This window comes from Phalacrocorax aristotelis, chromosome 2 (assembly GCF_949628215.1).
Source record: "Phalacrocorax aristotelis chromosome 2, bGulAri2.1, whole genome shotgun sequence".
Taxonomy (NCBI): domain Eukaryota; kingdom Metazoa; phylum Chordata; class Aves; order Suliformes; family Phalacrocoracidae; genus Phalacrocorax; species Phalacrocorax aristotelis.
The window spans coordinates 120,909,466-120,928,166 of NC_134277.1; the positions used below are offsets into that span (position 1 = coordinate 120,909,466).

General features: G+C 41.6%; 1 protein-coding gene across 1 annotated transcript in view; it reads left to right on the top strand.

Annotated features, from left to right (window-relative positions):
• The first annotated feature begins 4,322 nt into the window (after positions 1–4,322).
• Positions 4,323–18,701, top strand: part of ASXL3 (ASXL transcriptional regulator 3) — a 132,285-nt gene continuing 117,906 nt past the window's right edge. Inside the window, exon 1 of the mRNA XM_075084955.1 lies at positions 4,323–4,727. Within this exon, the coding sequence (XP_074941056.1) occupies positions 4,674–4,727 (54 nt within the window). The 5' untranslated portion in view covers positions 4,323–4,673. The remainder of the gene's footprint in view (positions 4,728–18,701) is intronic.

Sequence of the window (18,701 nt, forward strand, 5' to 3'; positions counted from 1 at the left end):
GGGCTAGGAGGGAGTAAAGCAAATAGCCCTATGTTTATAGCATTTGGCCATTCCTGGTCTGAGACAAAAGTAATGACAATTGTGGTGAACACTGAAGATGACAGTATAAACCCTGGCTACTCACAGTCAAAGCTTTCATTGTTTGAAAATTTGCTATGGTGAGATACGTCTTGGGTAAATTTCAGATTTTGCAATGTACTGTTCTTAATAGTTCTGCAAGCATTGCAGAGTTAGTAATAGACAATGTACACCTTGATTTGAGACTTGAAAAATAATTGTTGTGTTTTTTTTTTTTTCTGGGAAGGGTGAGCTCGTCTACATGTTCTGCGACCTTTTCTGATCCCAGTGGAGAGATGACATGCTCAAGAAAAGACTACTTTGTGCATCTGATTTAGTATTTACCAAAATTCAGCTTCAGCCCTCCTGTATTGACATGTTGAAGTACAGCCTGTAGGGGTTTTTTTCTCAGCTTCAGGATTCTTTCCAAATACAGTAACATCATCCAGATAATACTCCATTCCGGGCTTGTTATTAAGAATTATTAACATATTTGAAAAGCTCTGGATGTTGATTCAGGTCCATATGGCGTACGATTAAAAGAGAGAAGTTCCATTAACTGTAATAAATGCGAAACTCAAGCTGTCTGGATACTTGGCAATATGCGCACTTTAAATCACACGTAGAAAACATACTCTGCAACCACGATGTCAGTATCTGTAAATGGTTAATTGTCAATCACAATGGCTTTGTCTGGCTTCCCTAAGTCCACACAAAAACAAGTATTCCAGTTTGCTTTTTGTCATCACTATGCTGAAACTAATTCAGAAAATGCAGTGTCTCTCCATTAGTATCTTTCTGGGCTATTTTTTTAAACTATCTTGTAACTCAGCATCTCTTATGCAATTGTAGAGAATATAATTTCCATTGTAAAAGTGGCACATCAGATTGAATTGTCATGCTGTGAATAAATCCTTCTGTACACATTCAGCATTTCCATGTAATAGCTGATACTATTTCTTTTGTAAGAGCTGAAACTGGGATTTGTATTGCAGCAGTGTTTCATTGTATTGAAGCAATGCATATATATATACACACACACACTTGCATATGTAGTGCAGTTCACAGAATTCTGCTTAACAGGAATATTACTGTACACAATAAAAAAAAATCAACAGTACATATGGGAAGTCCTGCATTTTTATGCAGGAAACAACAAGAACAATGTCTTCAGGCAGCTCGCTAGATAACATCAGGTGTCAAACTTCTATAGCATTGCGGGTATATGCATTCACTGAGTACTGAAGCTCAGAAGCCAGCGTCCAATGTTATTTTATTAGTATATGATCATTCTTCTGAAACAAGAAAAAGTAACTGGACATAAACACATCCATAATAACTAACTACTTCCATCCATGGTCAAAACAGTAACATCTGGCACTGTAACGTCACATAAATATTGCTTAGATAGAAATGCATCATATATTTGTATATAGCATCTTTCTGCAGTATTTGCAGGTTATCCAATCTGGTTTACAATATGTTACTATACAGCACACACGTGCACACAGACATATATATATACACGTACATATGTGTGTTACGTTATGCTGAGCTTTTAGCCATAGTTCCAGTGGCTGCAGTTTGAACACAGTTCACCATTTCTCAATTTTTCTATTGCCAAGTCAGTGAGAGAAGCAATAGTTACCATCTCTTATATTGTCAGGTCCAATTCATCCAGTAAATACTATCTATAATCAATGGGAAATGTTTTCTTCCATAAGCTGAACTTGACCTTCTTCTGCTGTGCTTCTGGACTTACACATGATTTTTAACTCCCTTAAAGCCGTCACTTAGTTTCTGCATGTGCTGGCAATCTTGATTGGATTCCACAATAAAGGTACCACATTTATTGCAGAAAACAGTGTATTTCATTTCAGGAGCCCAGATTAGTTTCTTTTTTCATTGTGAAAGCATAGAGAAGGCACAACGTCTCTCTGCTCTGATACAGCATAAGTGGTTTTACTTTCCCCAGCAAAGTCAGTGCCATTAACTCTAAGTACATAATTTCCAGCATTTGCATGTGAACAACAGAAGGAACTTAGGCGCCCCTGGTCTTTGTAGGAATGATGCAAATGAATTAAATGACAGCACAGACACTTGTCTCATTTCTTCACCAGCTGAATAGAAAAGATGTAATACTGAAAGGATTATTCCAGGTGTCTATAGAAATACCAAATAAATGTCTGATTCTTACTGCAACAGGCAATACTGGAAACTAACCAAACCAACCAAAAAAAAAATCCACAAAGTCAGATTAGCTTTAGAGGCTCCCTGAATTGCTTTTACCTGACATATGTCCTCCTCTGTCCAGCACCAACACTAACACTGCAACACCAGAGCTCTCCTGAGTAGTGGAAGTTCAGTTCACGTTACCCACACGACGCAACCAGATCAGCAACTGGATCATCATCTACCTGTGAACAGACAGGGAACTAATGCAGAACATTTCTTTCTGTCTTAAAACAGCCACTTACGATGGGAGTGACTGACAAACCTGCCCATGCTTTCTTGTTTTGTTGTACTGTACATTGTTTCACTACTGAAAAACAATTAGGGTATTTCAAAGGCAGCTTTAATGAGGTACTTAATTACTACGGACTTAGGCTTTTAGCATGGGGGATGAGACATGAATGAAGCCTATATGGTATAGGAACAGAAAGTTACTAAAGGTGAGGAAATGGGAAAGGAAGAAAAAAGGAAGTAGAGACAGAGACATAAAAGGCAGAAGACAAAGTCAAAGAAACATAGACACATAGCAAGCATTTCCTTTCCAAATGTTACTAAGGTGACAAGGTATTCAGTAAATAACAAAGGAATATGTAGCTGTTTTGACAACTGGACGATTGTAAAAAATTTACACAACCTAATTGTCGAACCTGAAACATTCCAGTTGCAACATCATTTCTCTCAAGAACGTTTCTGAGGCACACTAAAATCCTCCAATCAATATTATACAGTCTGAAATCAAAACTAAATTTGGAACCAGCTGTTTTAACAGAATTTTGTTTCATTTATGTTTTTAAGTGGGAATGAACTATGAAACCTGAAAAGGTCTCATGGTGAAGAACTGTCTTCCCTGTATCATTTCCAGTTAGAACATAAAGATGAGGAGGAATAGCAGCATGCGCCTGCAGCTGGAACACCGTTCACTATCTAAGCACTCTTTGAAAAATGCTTTGGGAATGCTGTCAGGTCACCACTTCTGCTTTCTTCAGGGCTGCCCCTCGTCCTTTCCTAGATAAAAAAGCCAAAGCATTGTGGTAGCTGGGAATGATGTTACTTCCCTCCAGTAAACTGCACATTTGTGGGAAAATCAGGTTTAATGCTACCGAGGGCAAGTAGGCAAGGCGAACAGGGGTGCTGCTGGAAGAGGGACTGAACAGATGGATACACAAAAGCTTGAATAATTTCTAACTCATTTCAGTCTAAACAACAAATGCCAAATATATTTCGTTAGTATTCCAAGTATACTTTCATATTTGGGGGAGGGAAGGGAACAGGAGAAAACCCACATCCCAGTACCCTGCGACTCAGGAAGGTGTGCTAAACCCTTCACTTCGCACTTCGTGGGTGCCTCAATCCTAGGTCGCCCAATAAAAGAAAACATCCTTCAGCAGTTTTACAAGCGCAGCACATCAACTCCTTTGTTTACACGGGAACAAGATATTCTTTCCTGTTCCGACACGAAAAGGAGTTACAACGCTACCGCCGGGATCCCTCCGAGCCGGCACCCGCTTGGTTCGGTTTGTCACATTTCGGGTCGAAACGAAGCGAGGAGGGGACGGGCGGGAACGGCCGCGGGGAGAGAGGCGCCCGCCGCCAGCCGCCCTCCCCTCAGCGCCGCGCTCCCCTCGGCGCCGCCGCCGCCCCCCGGCCCGGCGGCCGCCCCAGCCGTAGGTAAGCACCAGCGAGGAGGTCGCACGCCGAGGGAGGGCCGGGCCCCAATTTCGGTTGGGTTCCCCCTATGCGCTTTCGGCGCGAAAATAGGCGAGCGGCGGTGGCGGGCGGGGAGGGGGCCCGACAGCAACCGCGACGCCGGCAGTAAAGACCGCCACCGCCCCGGCAGCGCCCTCAGCGCCGCGTCCCCCGGGAGAGGCCCCGCCCGCCGCGCTGCACCACGGGAGCGGTAGTCCGGCCGCGCCAGCCGGCGGGCGGCCACCTTCCCTCCCTCCCGCCGCGCTCCCCTCCCCGCCGCCCCCCGCCCGGGGGAGAGCGGCGCCGCGGCCGCTCTCGCGAGGCTTGGCGGCAGGAGCGCTCTCGGGCGGCCTCCTCGCGAGGGCGGCCGCCGCCGCCGCGGGGATGTTTGGTGCGGGCGCCATTCCCCCGCGTGACGTCATAGTGCATTGTTGTGAGCGTAGCGGAGCATCCCTCAAGCTGTCAGCTGTGCCGCCGCCGCCGCCGCTGCGGGGAGCCGAGCCGGCCCGGCCCCCTCTCCCCTCCTCCTCCTCCTCCTCCTCCTCCGCCTCCTCCTCCCTCGCCCCTCCCGCCCGGGGGCTCCAGAGCTCGGTGTCACCGTATCATTGTCCGTGCGGAACCCCTCCGGGCCCCCCCGCCCCCCCGGTCCGCCCTCCCCCCGCCCCCCCCCCCCAGAACCACCTCAATGAGATGCAAACATGAAAGACAAGAGGAAGAAGAAGGACCGCACCTGGGCCGAGGCTGCCCGCCTGGTAGGTGCCGCGGCAGCATTGTGTGTGACTGTGGTGTGTGCGTGTGAGTGTGGTGCGTGCGTGCGTGTGTGTGTGTGCGCGCCGCGCGCGTCCCGCCGCCGCCGCCAGCTCGGCGCGCTGCTCGCCGCTTTGTTGCCGGCGGTTGGGGCGAGCGTGCGGGGCGGGGGGGAAAGAGAGAACGAGAGAGAGTGTGTGTGTGCGCGCATATGTGAGGGAGTGAGAGTGTGCGTGAGGGACTCTGTGAGAGGGAGAATGAAGGCAGAGAGTGTGTGTGCGTGTGAGGGAGCGTGAAGGAGTGTGTGCGTGAGGGAGTGAGTGTGAGGGAGGAGTGCCGGCGCGGGAGTGTGTGTGCGGTGTGTGTGAGCGGGAGGGAGCGTGTGAGTGCGTGTGTGAACGGTTTGAGGGAGGGAGTGTGCGAGTTAGTGTGTGAAGGGAGAGGCCGGGGTGCCCCAGCATGAGGGGAGCTCGGGCGTGCCTCTGTGTGTGTGTGTGAGGGGGGGTTGTGTGTGTGTGTGAGGGGGGGTTGTGTGTGTGTGTGAGGGGTGTGTGTGGGTGTGGGTGTTGGTGAGGGGCTGCCTCCCCCCGGCGCTGGCGGGGCAGCCGTGAGCCCGAGCTGGCGGTACAGGCAGCCCTCTCTGCTCTCCTCCCGTCCCCGCCTGGAGAGGAGAAATAGCTACATCCCTTCTTCGGTGTATGTGTGAGGAAATGCCTATTCTTTTCTTCTTTTGCATGTGTGTGTAAATACCCAGGGATTGTTTCTACCTCTGCAAGTTCGCGCATCAGATATCCCGAGAAAACCCCTCCTTTTAATTCTAGAGAAAAGTGAGATATCTGGGAATTGCCTTTTCGTCCCTTCAGTGCGGACAGGAGGACTGGGGTGAGGGGCGAGGACGTTAGAGAACTCTGTCCTGGGATTTCCCTTCACCCTCTCTGCTTCCCCCACTGAGCAGGCAAATATCCAGGGCAATCAAACCCACTTCTGGAAAGGCTCTGTGGCTCTGGAGACCGAGTCTGTTCCCACTTCATTAAGAAACTGTCTCCCTTACCCTACTGTATCTGTTTTCATGATTCTGTATTATTGTTTGCTAAGTGTAATAGATAGCACATTGTTTATGTTGTATCTCAGTTCGGAGTATGTATGGGTTCTCTCCGTTCCAGGAATTTTACAGCAAACACTTATGCACAATACAGCATGTATGGTTGTACACGTTTGTGTATCTTCCGCAAAGTTGTGTCTGCTTCAGCCTCAGTTGGGTGCCTAGAAAGATGACAAAGCTGGAAAGACAGGCTGCTGGTTGTATTGCTTTTTATAGCTACTCCAACTTTATCTTTTATCTATCTCTGATACAGACTTAATTGGTTAAGTAACATGTCTGTGCTAACAGTGCAGCTGTTTTTGGTAGTGCTTATTTATATCTTATTACTATTATTTATTTAGTTGTGAAGCACATTTCTTGTAAAAATGTTTTCACCTCGTTGTATGAATTCCAACAGAGAAAGTTCAGTCTCTCTCCTACGTAAATAATTATAAGGTATTAGACAGACGCTACCTATAGATGTCTCTGTAAGCTGTACCGAGGAATTCTCATATGCTTGGTCAGTGCTAAATTCTGATATGGCTCATTGTATATCCTACAACATTTTGTAATAATGCGGCTTTAGTGAAGGTGTTCTGACACAGTGTCGCTGCTGTCCTGTCTTACTTCTCCCGATTGTAAAAAAAGTTTAACTCACCTTTGCCAAAACAATTTTGACAGTGGGTGTTGCTACAGTACTTGTTTCTCCATGCTTTAAACTGGCAACATGTATCCAAAAGTCTGTAAAATATTTCAAATCTATTCTAAACTTTTTCAGGGTGCTGCTGCAGTTGCCACTACAAGCTGTGTTTTGTTTGACAAATGTGAATAAAGGAATTTTATTGTGAATAGAATAAAACTGCTATTCCCATGTGGTCCAATACAGGGAAAAGTTTAAAGCCTGTGGAGAACAAAGGCTGAGCCAGTGCTGAGGAGAAAGGCTATGACTCTCTCTCATTTTCATGATGTCATATCACCTCTTGCTTCCCCCAGAAGGGGCATGACTTGCTAAAATCGAGTGAAAATGATACACTGCTGTATATAAGAGGTGGAGATACACAAGGTCCACAGTGTGGTTTTGTTTAGCCTCCTGGGGTTGCCAAGTTATGGAGAACTTGTCCCAAGTGAATGATACATAATGCTGCTCAGACTAACTACAGTCTTGCACTGGGCTTTAGTTGTGTAGTGACATATGTTTGCAGATCACAATGAAAAATTGAAGCCAAATTGCCACTCCTTACGGTGTTTTATGTTAGGACCCTGATGGTTCATTATGACTTCGTTTTCTTGGGATACATCAATAATGTATTACTGCAAGGTTTGATTAAATCAATTTCTTTCCAGCAACAAGTAAACAATGAAGTGATTGATACCTACTCACCAAAAAACGACTCATGAGTTACCTAGATCAATGTGTTGTAAAATTGTGTGCTACTGAATTATTTTTAGGAACATGAGGTTGAATTAATATGTACAGCAAATATGTGGCTATTTACGTGCTAAATTTTCTACAAAAGCCCTTATATTACAACAATACTGAGCTTTCAAAGTGAAGTGCTAAAAAGTAAGAAATGGCAGAACTGGCATTGCTTTTTCACTCTGTTGTGCATGCCCATATATTACAATCTAGACTTTAAATGATGTACTTCCGCGCTAGTTTTCCAAGTACTTTAAGTTCTCTCACTGCAGCTGCTGATTTTTCATTTTATTTTCTTTGTTTGATGTGAGGTGCCATGCTTAATTTTCTATACACCTTTCAAACTCAGCGCTAAAATATATTTTTCTTTTATGTTTCAATTGTACATACATAGCTATTATTAGCAACACACAGTAGCTTCCCAAAGGCAAATGTTTCTATACTTATAACATGCCTATGAAGTTAAGTATTTTGACCTCTGCTTTACCCATGCAGAGTTGAGGCATGGAAGGATTAAGCACCTTACTCAAAGCTGTGCAGGAAGTCTGTGGGAGAGGCAGTTACGGTACCAGCAGTGTCTCCGTAGTAGTTCTGTTTCATAGTCATAAAATCATCTTCCTTCTGTGGCTACACTTTTGCCTCATTCACTCTCTATTACTATTTCTCTCACAGTAATTATGAGAGAAATTGATATGGTCATGTCTCTATATTCACCTTTTACTGAGACTCATAATGCATCATGTAACAGTTACGGATAAAAAGAAGTACAAAAACTGGACTCGAGCCTGAAATCATTACACAGCTCTCCATTTCCCACATTCACAATGAAAGAAGAAGTACTTTAGAAAAATATATTACATGACAGTCTTAAAATACATTGTAATGTAATGTAAGTCTAAGTGGTGAGGCTCCAAACTGACAGTGTTGCATTTACTATTTTTTGGTATTTGATTAAAGGGTCTTCAAAAACATAAGTTCCTGCAACGCAGTGTTTTTTCAAGCTGTTCCCTTAGTTTTTAAAACATGAGCAGGAAGGGAGTCCCATTATATTCAGCCCTTGTTGTAAATACCACGTACGTGTTACAGGCAGTAAAACAGGAGCCACTGACATGCCCTGTACTGGAACTTGCATTTTGTGGTAGAAGTCTCCTGCAGAGAGTTGAATCTTTCTGTCTGTGACACACTGCTTTTTTTCCTCATGCAAGTCTGCTTATCTTAGGGCAAGGCATAGCCCAGCTTACAAGCATTCCTGAGAAATGAACGCATGTGCAGGATCAGTGGAATGGTGGCATACCACTAACAGTTCATGTTACAGAACCCATTTTGTAAAACACACGTTTTTATGGACAAAATTGCAACCTGTCCTTACAACCTGCCAAAGGGCACATCTTTGATGTAGACCTAATATGTCAACTTGCTGTGTACTTTGCAGCAGACTACACCAATGCTTATGTACAGCCTGGGCGTTATCTCCATACTCATTTTCTGCTTTTTTTGTGTCTGATAGACTAAGATAGAACACTTAAAAGAATGAGAACAAAAGAAAATCTTTAAAGGAAGGAGGAGAAACATCCTGTCTTGCTTCTGTCTTTCAGCTGATCCTTGTTTGATGAAACTGTATTGTTTTCTGGTCGTACATGGAACTCATACAAATTGAATAGAAAGGTTCAACACTTGAGTAGTTTAAGCAATTCATAATGATTCCTTTCAGTTGAAAAAACTTGTATCTCTTTAGTTTCAGCTGTTCTTAAACTCACAAGGACTCTCAAGCAGTTGCTGAAAGTCCTGAAGTAGTGTGCTGCCTTATAGTAATTTCATGCCATAAGATGCTGCATAAAAAATACTGAAATGAAAAATATGGAGAACAGAATGTGTCCAAGGATACTCTGCCACAAAAGAACCGATAATAGTTTTAAGTAGGTAGCAGTGATCCAACTTTTATCATTTGACTGCTACACATGATCTTTTGTTATTTGTGATATAGAAAGGTGAAAGAGGCCTGAACAAAATGAGTGGAGGCTGCTGACTATGGGAATGCTCAGCTCTGTGTGTATGAAGCACAGAACATCTGCCTATGAGGGTGATAGTTTATGGTAACATTTTAAGAGGATTTTTTATTGATAGATTGCCCTTATTACTGCACTCTTCTCTTTCCTGTAAGTGGTGTTTCGAAACACAGTTCAGTTAAGTCTCTACCACTAGTTGACAATAAAGCAGAAGAAAAATCCCAAGAATTAGAACAGTAGTGCTTGTCAAGTTATTTAGGTGTTGGATCTCCCCTCCAGTATTTTTGCTTGCTCTTCTCCAAATTTTGTTCTGAAAGAAAGGTTTTCTTTTGTCACTGAAGAATGTGAGCTTTACGGTCCTTTGGAGAGTCCTCATGGTTCAGGTGACATGTTCATATTGGGTTAGTAATAGTCATACCTTAATTCTTGTATTTCTTGTGCTAGTCTCCCGACAGGATCCAGCTCTTAATTAAGAGTTGTTCTCTTGCTCCTGTAAGCTTTAAGACAATTACACTAATTAATTAAGGACACTGATGCTGAAAAAAAACAGACATGAAACGCAACAAAAGCCAGTTGGAATTGTTAGCTTGCGTGTTACTGTTTAATGTAGCTGGCTGTCCAAAAGCTGGTTGTTGCTTCATCTGGTCTGCTAAGATAGTGTAGTTGAAACAGATTGTATAGCGATATGGAAGTATTTTTGCGTTACATCTTCATATTTGAAGACCACAAATGAAACAAAAAATTAGAAGAGTAACTTCTGTGTAGCTAGACCATTGATGATAATCCCTTTGACTTTTATCTTAAGTCTTTGCTTTTGTTACTATAAATAACATTTTAAAGCATTGTGTGAAAGGAGCTTCGTGTAGCTTTAAAAATGAGAGATTTGACATAACTTTGTTTTATGGTATTAAGGATTTCTTTGTTGTTGGCTTAACGGAGACCTACTATTATTTCCATATTTGTTCTGAATTAATTCTTTTTCAGACATGCAGAAACATTGTTGCTTGGGAAGTTTTGATGGCCTTTCCCTTTGATTCACAATCAATGCTGCTTTGAAGAGCTATATTTTATTTTGGTTTGCTCTAGGGTTTCCTCCAATTTGTTTTATTCAAAGTAACTTTTGCACTTGTTAGACAAGGTTGAACCTGACTGGTTTCTCTTTTTGTTGTTTTTTTTTTTTTTGCCTTCTGTGGTTGTGTTTTAAGTGTCAGTATTTTATTTTGTTAGTATGAAATAATATAGAAATTAGTGTGGTTTGGTATTTTTAATTTTGAAAGGAGTCTACAAATGAAATATTTAATTTATTTCAGCTCACCTTTTGCATTCTTCTAGGGCAGATTGAGAGGAACAAGATTCTAACTCTTATCTTGAGACACAGCCCTTTAACCCTTGGCATCACAGACCTTTAGGAAGGCAGGAATCCAATGCAGAAATGGGACCCATTCTCAGTAATGTCACATTACTTCTATCAAAGCAGGGTAACATAGGAGAAAACTCTTACAGGAACCTAGGTATGAACATTCCTCAACAATGTGAATGTGTTCTCAGTGCCTCAAGATACAATTTAATGCTCACTGTTATAGTGAATGCTTCCAGTGGCTCCTGGCTTCCCTTTCTCTGTAGAACTGATATTTTTCTGTCATACTGCATGTTTCTGTTGAAATAACTGGTCTGTTTTTTCTTCTTCCAGCAGTTGACAAGTTTCTCACAAATAAGATTTGGTCAGTTGCATGTGGAACTGGTGGAATCACAGTGAAATAGTTTCCGCTAACCACACCCGAGCCCTACCCACCCTTCGCAGCTAGGTTGCTTTGGATTTGCTAGCCCAGTTCACCAATTCCCTGGATCAAACTGTGTCATTGCAACATCCTGGTCTGGTCCAGGTCGCATGCTGTCCTCAAGGTGAAAAGCCACATTCACTGTACTTCCTGCTGGAGCCTTCCTTTGTTCTTTATAGTGTATCCAGTGGATTGCAGTCACTTGGAGAGTCATTTGCTAAACTTGACCTCTTGGCTTTGGAGCAGTAGGTTTTTTTTAAATGTAAGCTTCAAAATGTTTTTCCTTTTCCTGGGTATGATGATGGTAATCTTGTCACTCCCTATAAAGAGCAATAACTAAATAGTGGCCTCCTTTTATGCCATCAAGACCTGGGAGAAGATATGATTAGTGGAGATTGTTTCACTATGATTCCATGGGTTGCAGTTGAAAGTGACCAAGTCCTCCTTTTGAGGAACTTACCAACTGAAGGAATCAAATATCTTAGCCTTCACTCAGGAACAGTCAGCTTGCAATGCAAAGGTAGAACAACAACCTGAAATGGAGCCAGCTCTAAGCAGCACATCCTGGTTCAGCCTGTTTGCTCATCCCGTTAGTTCAAGTAGCAAATCCCCATGCTGCTCGAGGACAACAGATTGGCCGTAGATGGCCCATTTAATCTTTTTTTCAACTTTGAATGACAGTCACCCTCCCCAGGGAAACCCAAATTGTTGATGTACCGGCCCTATGAGGCTGCTTTATCTTTGCGAAGTCCTGTGAGAGAGTTTCCTGTTGCTGGAGTTACTTTTCTGGGAGGAGGTGTACATGCTGGGAATGTAAAAAGAGTAGAGAGGTGCCGCCTTACCTGTAAGCTAATCTTGGTTTGAAGGGATGACCTATGTCTTTCTAAATATCATACCTTAAGCAGACCACTACCTAAATATATCCACTTAATGACTATAGTACTTCAGCACAGACATCATGAGTATCAAGAGTGAGTTAATAAACCATCTGACAGTGCATGCCTTCTTCCTGGAGCCTCTTTGGTGTCGGTGCACTGATTGGGGATGGGGGCTGCACTTAGGGTTGGAGGGAGTGCTTGAGAGCAGCACCATTCACTTTGATCTAAGCAAGCTCTGGTGTTTCTGACATTGCAACAGGAAACTGGGGGGATCTGATGTTTTCATCCTTTGAATGTTAAAGAGTTCAGCTCTCTCTAATGGTTTGAGCTCAGCAGAACAAAGTCTGTGTGGACTCTGGCATGTAGCTTTCTTCAATATTGGAGGACCTTTTAGATGAGGTTTTTAACATATGGGATGCAGCTGTTACATTGCAGGTTCTGAGTCTGATGTGGCATCCTGAATCTCAGGTGTCTAGGAGACTTGTTTTGTAGTGTAGCACTGAGTTTAGTTTCTGTCTGACAACATTTGCCAGGATCAGCAACCACAGTTCAGTCTGTTGCTCTGGAATCATCAGGGACATTCACAGGCTTATTAAGAGGATTGGGCTGTAGTTCTCTGTAGAAGACATTCCATGTAATGTCCTAGATTACTGTTCATGATTTTGGAGCATCAGAAACTAATTTATTTAGAAGGCACACATTACATACTCTGTTGTAGAACTCCAGCTGAGGCTGTGATGATGAGAATCTCCTCACTGCTTGTAGAGGCTCAACTCTAGACCATTGTTACTCTGTGGGTGACAGTCGCATCCTATAGAGCATAGTCTCACTTACAGATAACAACATTTTTAAACATCTACAACTTCAGAAGTGTTCCCCGACAGACAAACGTCCTGAGCCAGTAGATTATTTCATTTGGAGAACTTAATGTCGAAGCTATTTAATCTGTTTCTTGTTGTGATCTTGATTAAGTATAGACAGCATCAGGAATTTAGTGAAGCAGTCACTCTATATTGCTTTATCCTGGTTAGCTTCCTGTATAACTTGATGTCTAGAGAGGGAAAAGAGCCTTAATCAAAGTATACATCAACCATTTGAGGGTCAAAGTTTTACTCCATTTCATCTGACCCTTAGCAGCCTGGAGAACCTACCTGGGTGTAGTGGTTCACTATAGTTGGTGAGATGCTTTGTGAAATGTCTACAGAGCCTAGTAATCACTGTCGATCTTCAGGTCCCCATATGTTTTGTTCTTGCCTTTGCAATGTCAACTTTCTTTATGTAAGACGAGGCTCTACCACTGTCATGCCGAAGTACTTAACTTCATCCTTCATTAACTGATAACTTTCTGTTTTGATTATTTTTCTTTCATTTCCATCAGTTCTAACTGAACAAATTCCATGTCCAGATGTTTCAGTACATCTATTGATGTCTATTTTGGGGTAGATATTAATTCTTTTCATGCCTCAAAAATTCCCAGTTATCCCCCAACTGCTGGGGCATCTGTTGGCACTGCTGTATCAGAGAAGCATGTGATGTTGTTCCATGTCACTATGCCTATCTGCCGATGTTTCCTAGCAAGGGTAATGGGAGAAAATAGAACCTTGTTGGCCTGCTGTCATTCTTCTGGATGAAGATTCTGGCAGCTATCTCAAAATTATGACACTTTCTGATCACACCAGCTTCTTTCATCTCATTTGGCATTTCTATCACTTAGAAAGTCTATACAGGTAAGACCAATGACAACCTCTTTGGAATTCGGTGTTGAGAGCAAGAAAAGCATCTTAATTAGAGCATTACTTCAATAATCATAGAACCGATAGAAGATGAAGTTGGAAAGTGCCTCAAGGTCACCTTGTCTGTTTAGTCTTGAAAATAAGTCACATGTCCCAAATTAGTTTTAGTTTTGTGAAATTAATAAAATCACTTGGTAACTTCCATTACCCATAGGACCTAGGACTTGTCTGGCCTTAGCCAGAATCTGGCCATTTTGCGGAATTTCACAGCTTACTTAAAAAGTAGAAGAGCTAGGAGAATAAAAAAATTATGAAAAGTTGTCTGATGGGCATGGTTTAGAATTCAAATGCATTGTTACCTCGGTTTTTTTGACAGTGACTAGACAGAAGACAATTTTCTTGTACAGATTGAGAATTCTGTATCCATTTAATGGTGCTCATTCACATTCTCTGCTTTTCTGAGGCTTTTTCGGGCTTAGTCTCTGTATTTTTTCGGCAGTTTGTTGTAGCAGTGCTGCAGCAGCTTCATACTTAGAGCAGTAATGCTTAATGCATTTTAATCTATTTCATAATTTCATTCATAATGCAGGTTTCTGAGACATCTTGCAAGCACTCATCTGTTTTAAAAAGAAAAAGAATAACTCAGTGGGGCTCACTCTTTAGCTGTGGCATAAGCTCAGTAAATCACTTTTGAAGATATTTTCAAATAAGTTACTACTGAAGGTATGTTAACACGTTTTGTTACTGTTTTCAAGATGACCCATGGCTCCACAAGCGTGTACCTTCCTGAAGATGTCAGGGACTACTTAGCATTTGCCCAGATTGTTCTTGTACTGAGGTCTCTTGTTTTGAAACAAATGTTTGGTGGTTGGTTTTGGTTGTTTGGTTTTTTTTTTTTTTGGCCAAGAATAAGAAAGATCTCTGTAGCCAATTTTGCTGCATTGGCAATCCTTGTCAAACAGGTTGTTTGTCTTTCTTTTGTCCTGTTCCCGGGATGCTGTGCTGTAAAGTTGTGTTGCATTATTAAACATCTCCTGTCTGCTAGGCACAGGTCTGCAGAATGGCTGGACAGTTCAGCAAGTGCTTGGGTCCATCAGGCCAGGTTGTAGAAAAGAAGGGGGAAGCAGTAGTATAGAGCATGAACTGTCTTTTATAAAGCTACTTATCTTTTAAAATAACGGTGGAAATTCTTGTGATGATTTACTTCACCCTGCCTAGTACATCTGTGCAGCTGGAGGCTGAATATAGATCATAGTACAACAATGGCTTCCTGGGCAACAGCTGAAGTGCTTCTTGCCAGGTATCTGAGTAGGAAATATTTGATGGGAGGACAGAATAAGGATTGCATGTTTTGATGTTGTCCCTTGAATTCCCGTCTTAGCAGCCCAAATCTTTTATATACATATATCATGCCAAGTATTGCGTTACAGCCCTGTGAGGCTGACTGGGAGAATAATAGAAACAAGTCTATGTGCCTGGGTCATGCGGTCTGTCCATAACGAGCCCCACCATCTTTGGGTAGACAGCAACAGCAAGAACTGGACACTGCTCCCAGCTCTTGGGTTCATCCAGTTGTGTGGTTGTTTCATCCTGCAAATCAAATTCTTCATGCTAAAATGCTGTTCCTCCAGTCAGTGTTCGGGGATCAGCTGACTCACTGCCAATTTCCCCTATCATTTTTGGAATGAGAGCGGAGCCATCCGAGTGGAACTTGTCAATGATAACCAACCCTACATCTTTGTCTTGGACTGATGCTCCTTGTGCTTAGTAAACGTCTGTTAGTGAATACTGTGGTTTTTAGAGCATGGGATCATCCCCCAAAGAGCAGATACTGAAAGAAAATGGAATTACTGCTTTAAGTTAGCTTGAACACTGCGATTATCTTATGAAGGATCTTTCCTGCTCTTTGTGATACAGTGTTCCAACAACAGTGAAGCCACTAAGTGGTTGTGATGTTAAAACATGTTCTTTTTTAGAGTTGTAGAAGCACTTAAGAACTAGAGGGCTGTGGATTCAAAAGTTAAATTTGGAGATTTTTATCAGTCTGGCCGTGCAAGTTATTGCATGCTGTATACATGCATTGCTCATGATTATTGCATTTACTAAGTACCTCCACAGGAACTTCTCAGTACCTGTGCTACGATCAGCCCTTCACAGTAAATGTTTGATGTTCACTGTAACCATTGTGGGTTGTTAATTTAGCCTCCAGGCTCACAACAGCAGCAATCTTGAGGATACTGCAGAACTCATGTAGGGCTGTCTGGGGGGTTTTCCCATGAAAGAGATCATAAGTGTGGACAAAGTGAACAAACAGATGCTTGACTGACTGAAGGGTGGAGGATACAGTGCAAGAGATAAGCAATAAGAGGAGTCGGCAGAGTGAAAGGCCTCGAGGATAAAGTCAGTGTCTGAGCAATCAGTTGGGCTATTGTGTTTCAAGGACTCCAAAAATGTAGTCTTTCAACTGGTCTGTGAACCATGGATTGGAAACTTCAATAGAAGATGGGAAACTAGAAAAAAATTTGGAGTAATAGAGTCAAAGCAGTTGATCCAAGTATGTTTTGTATGGATTTTGGAAGCTAGATCAGAAAAGCATTGTCTTACCATCTTTTAATTTGTTTAGAAAAAACAACCAACTACCAAAAAAATTCTAAGGTATCTTAATCTATAAAATTAGTTTGGCCTAAGTGGGATTTTTTTTTCCTTCAGTGACCTGTTAGAATTTTTTGTAGATTAATGTCTAGTGAAATAATTGTTATATTGCAAAAAAGAACACTTCTGTCTCCATTAATTTGTAGGGTTACTTACTTTGCTTGGAGATAGACTGTTTGACACCTTAACAAAACATTCTTATCTTACTATTATTCTTGAAATCTTTAACATTCCCATTACATTAAAAAACAACAAAAATCTCAGTGTAATCGATTTTGACTATCCTTAATGAGAACAGACTCAGTTTTGTACTGTAATTTTCATGCGCTAACTCATTATATTAGTGTCTGAGCTGTAGGAGAATGTTTCAAGCTATTTAAAGTAATGTTAAATGAAGTAAAATAATGCTCCAGTCTTTAGTCTGAGCCAGATCTACAAAAGTGACTGCCTAGATTACTGAAATTGGTATATATGCATGGTGGTTGGGCAATGCTTCAGAAAGAGCTGCAAAATGAATGAGAGGTTTAAAAAAAACCTAAAAATCACTGCACCTGTTTGCTGTTATCAGCATTCTTAGAGCTGTTATGGCAAGAAGCTTCATGTGTTAAAGTGTTGTTAAATGTTGGAGATAATTTTATAGAAAGATATGGGTGTGGGGTTGAGGGAAGGGATCTGGGGAAAGCATTCTGAGGATTAATGTTCTGAAAAAAATGAGGGTTTAAGTGCTACATACATATATAATAAGCTTCATAACTATTATCACTTTTAGTACTTGCATACATTTTCCGGGATTAGTGGAAAAGAATGAAACTGGGTTTATGTCTGTTGGCATGTCATGTGGTGAAAAGAATGTATGTGTGAGTGATACTGATGTAATCCTGGGGAGGAAAATGGTAGTGCTGCATTGGGAAGCGGTGAAGAAGAGATGGAGATGTTCTTGTACCAATGAGAAGTAGAACAGCAAATATACTGAAGAGAGGAAAAAAAATCTCAGAATTGCAACGAAAGAAATGAGGACCTCCCCCCCTTCTGAATTCTATAATAAATTGCATTTCATTTGTTTATTTATTTATTTTTATACCATTTCACTTAATTAGATAACCAGCTAAAATCCCCAAACCTTCATCTTTAAAGTTGGGATTCTTATCAAACATTGGGAGTATAAGGATTGCAATGAAACACTGAGATGAAAAGAATTCTGTTTTCTCTCCTTTGTAAAGGACAGGGCCTGTCTTTTTTTGAGATTCCCGCCATTTGGGAGGAAATTAAATACTGTGTTTTGGTTATGTTGCATTTTGTTTATTTTTAGAACAAGTTCCATTATGGGCTATCTTGGCCAAAGGAGTACTGTTGAAATTATAAGTAATCCCTCTGAAATAATTGAAACGACCAATTTGTCTTGGAATATTTTCTCATCCATTTGGTAGTAACATCTCCTATTGGTATTTTCAGAATTGGTTTCAAATTATCTTCTTCAGGTTATTTATAGAGCAGCAAAAAAATACAGGTCTCCTAGAACCTTCTGTGTCCAAAAGTCTGTCTGACGTGTTGCATGAACATGAGACTGGTAGTTTTCTTGTTGTGATTCTGGACACCTTGGTTAATTTTTGTTTTAACTTTAGAGGACACAGCATGTAAATCTTCTAAGTATAATTTTATGTCTTTGGATGAGATTGGCACAGTTAAAGGAAGATTGCATTCCTGGATTTGAACTGTAAGGCTAATCTCATTCCTAATTCTCATTGTCTCAAAGGTGCAGTATGAGATCAGTAGTTACACTGGAAGCACAAGCTGAGGCAGTGTAACTTTTCCATAAAACAATTCTCATTTTTCTGTTCACTTATTGCTAGCTATTTTTGGAAGGAAATGGAAGATGTAGCTAAAACATGTAGTATTATCAACTTCTAAAACATTAAATCTAAAATGATGTGCCTAAACCCTGTAGACATTGGATTTATTTGCCAGTAACATTTCCTAGGAGCTGACAATTTTTACTGCTACATTTTCTGAGGAGATCCGACTTTGGGAAAACTCATGTGTATGTACATTGGTGCTCATAGAAAAAGAATAAAACCCATGACTGAATATACTGTAGAACAGCCATGTTTTACTCTCTCGGTTTGCTTTTCTTGGGTTACAGTTACTGTCCTGATGGGTAACAGTTAAATCTGTTCAGGGTATAGTGAGGGGTCTTAACATAAGAAATATGCTGTTAAAAATAGAAGCTTGTCTTGAACAGGAAGCCTACCTTTATGAGAAGTATCTGTATTTACATTCCTTTATAAAATCCTCTGTGGTTCCTCTCTGTTGACCAATTTGTGATTCTGGAATTCGGTGATGGTAGTTGCATGATATGTATGGCTGATGGCCATTTCTCACTCTAACCTGGTCAGTGCTTGCCCAGCTTGACTTGGAGGGGTCAGCCAGTCTTGTA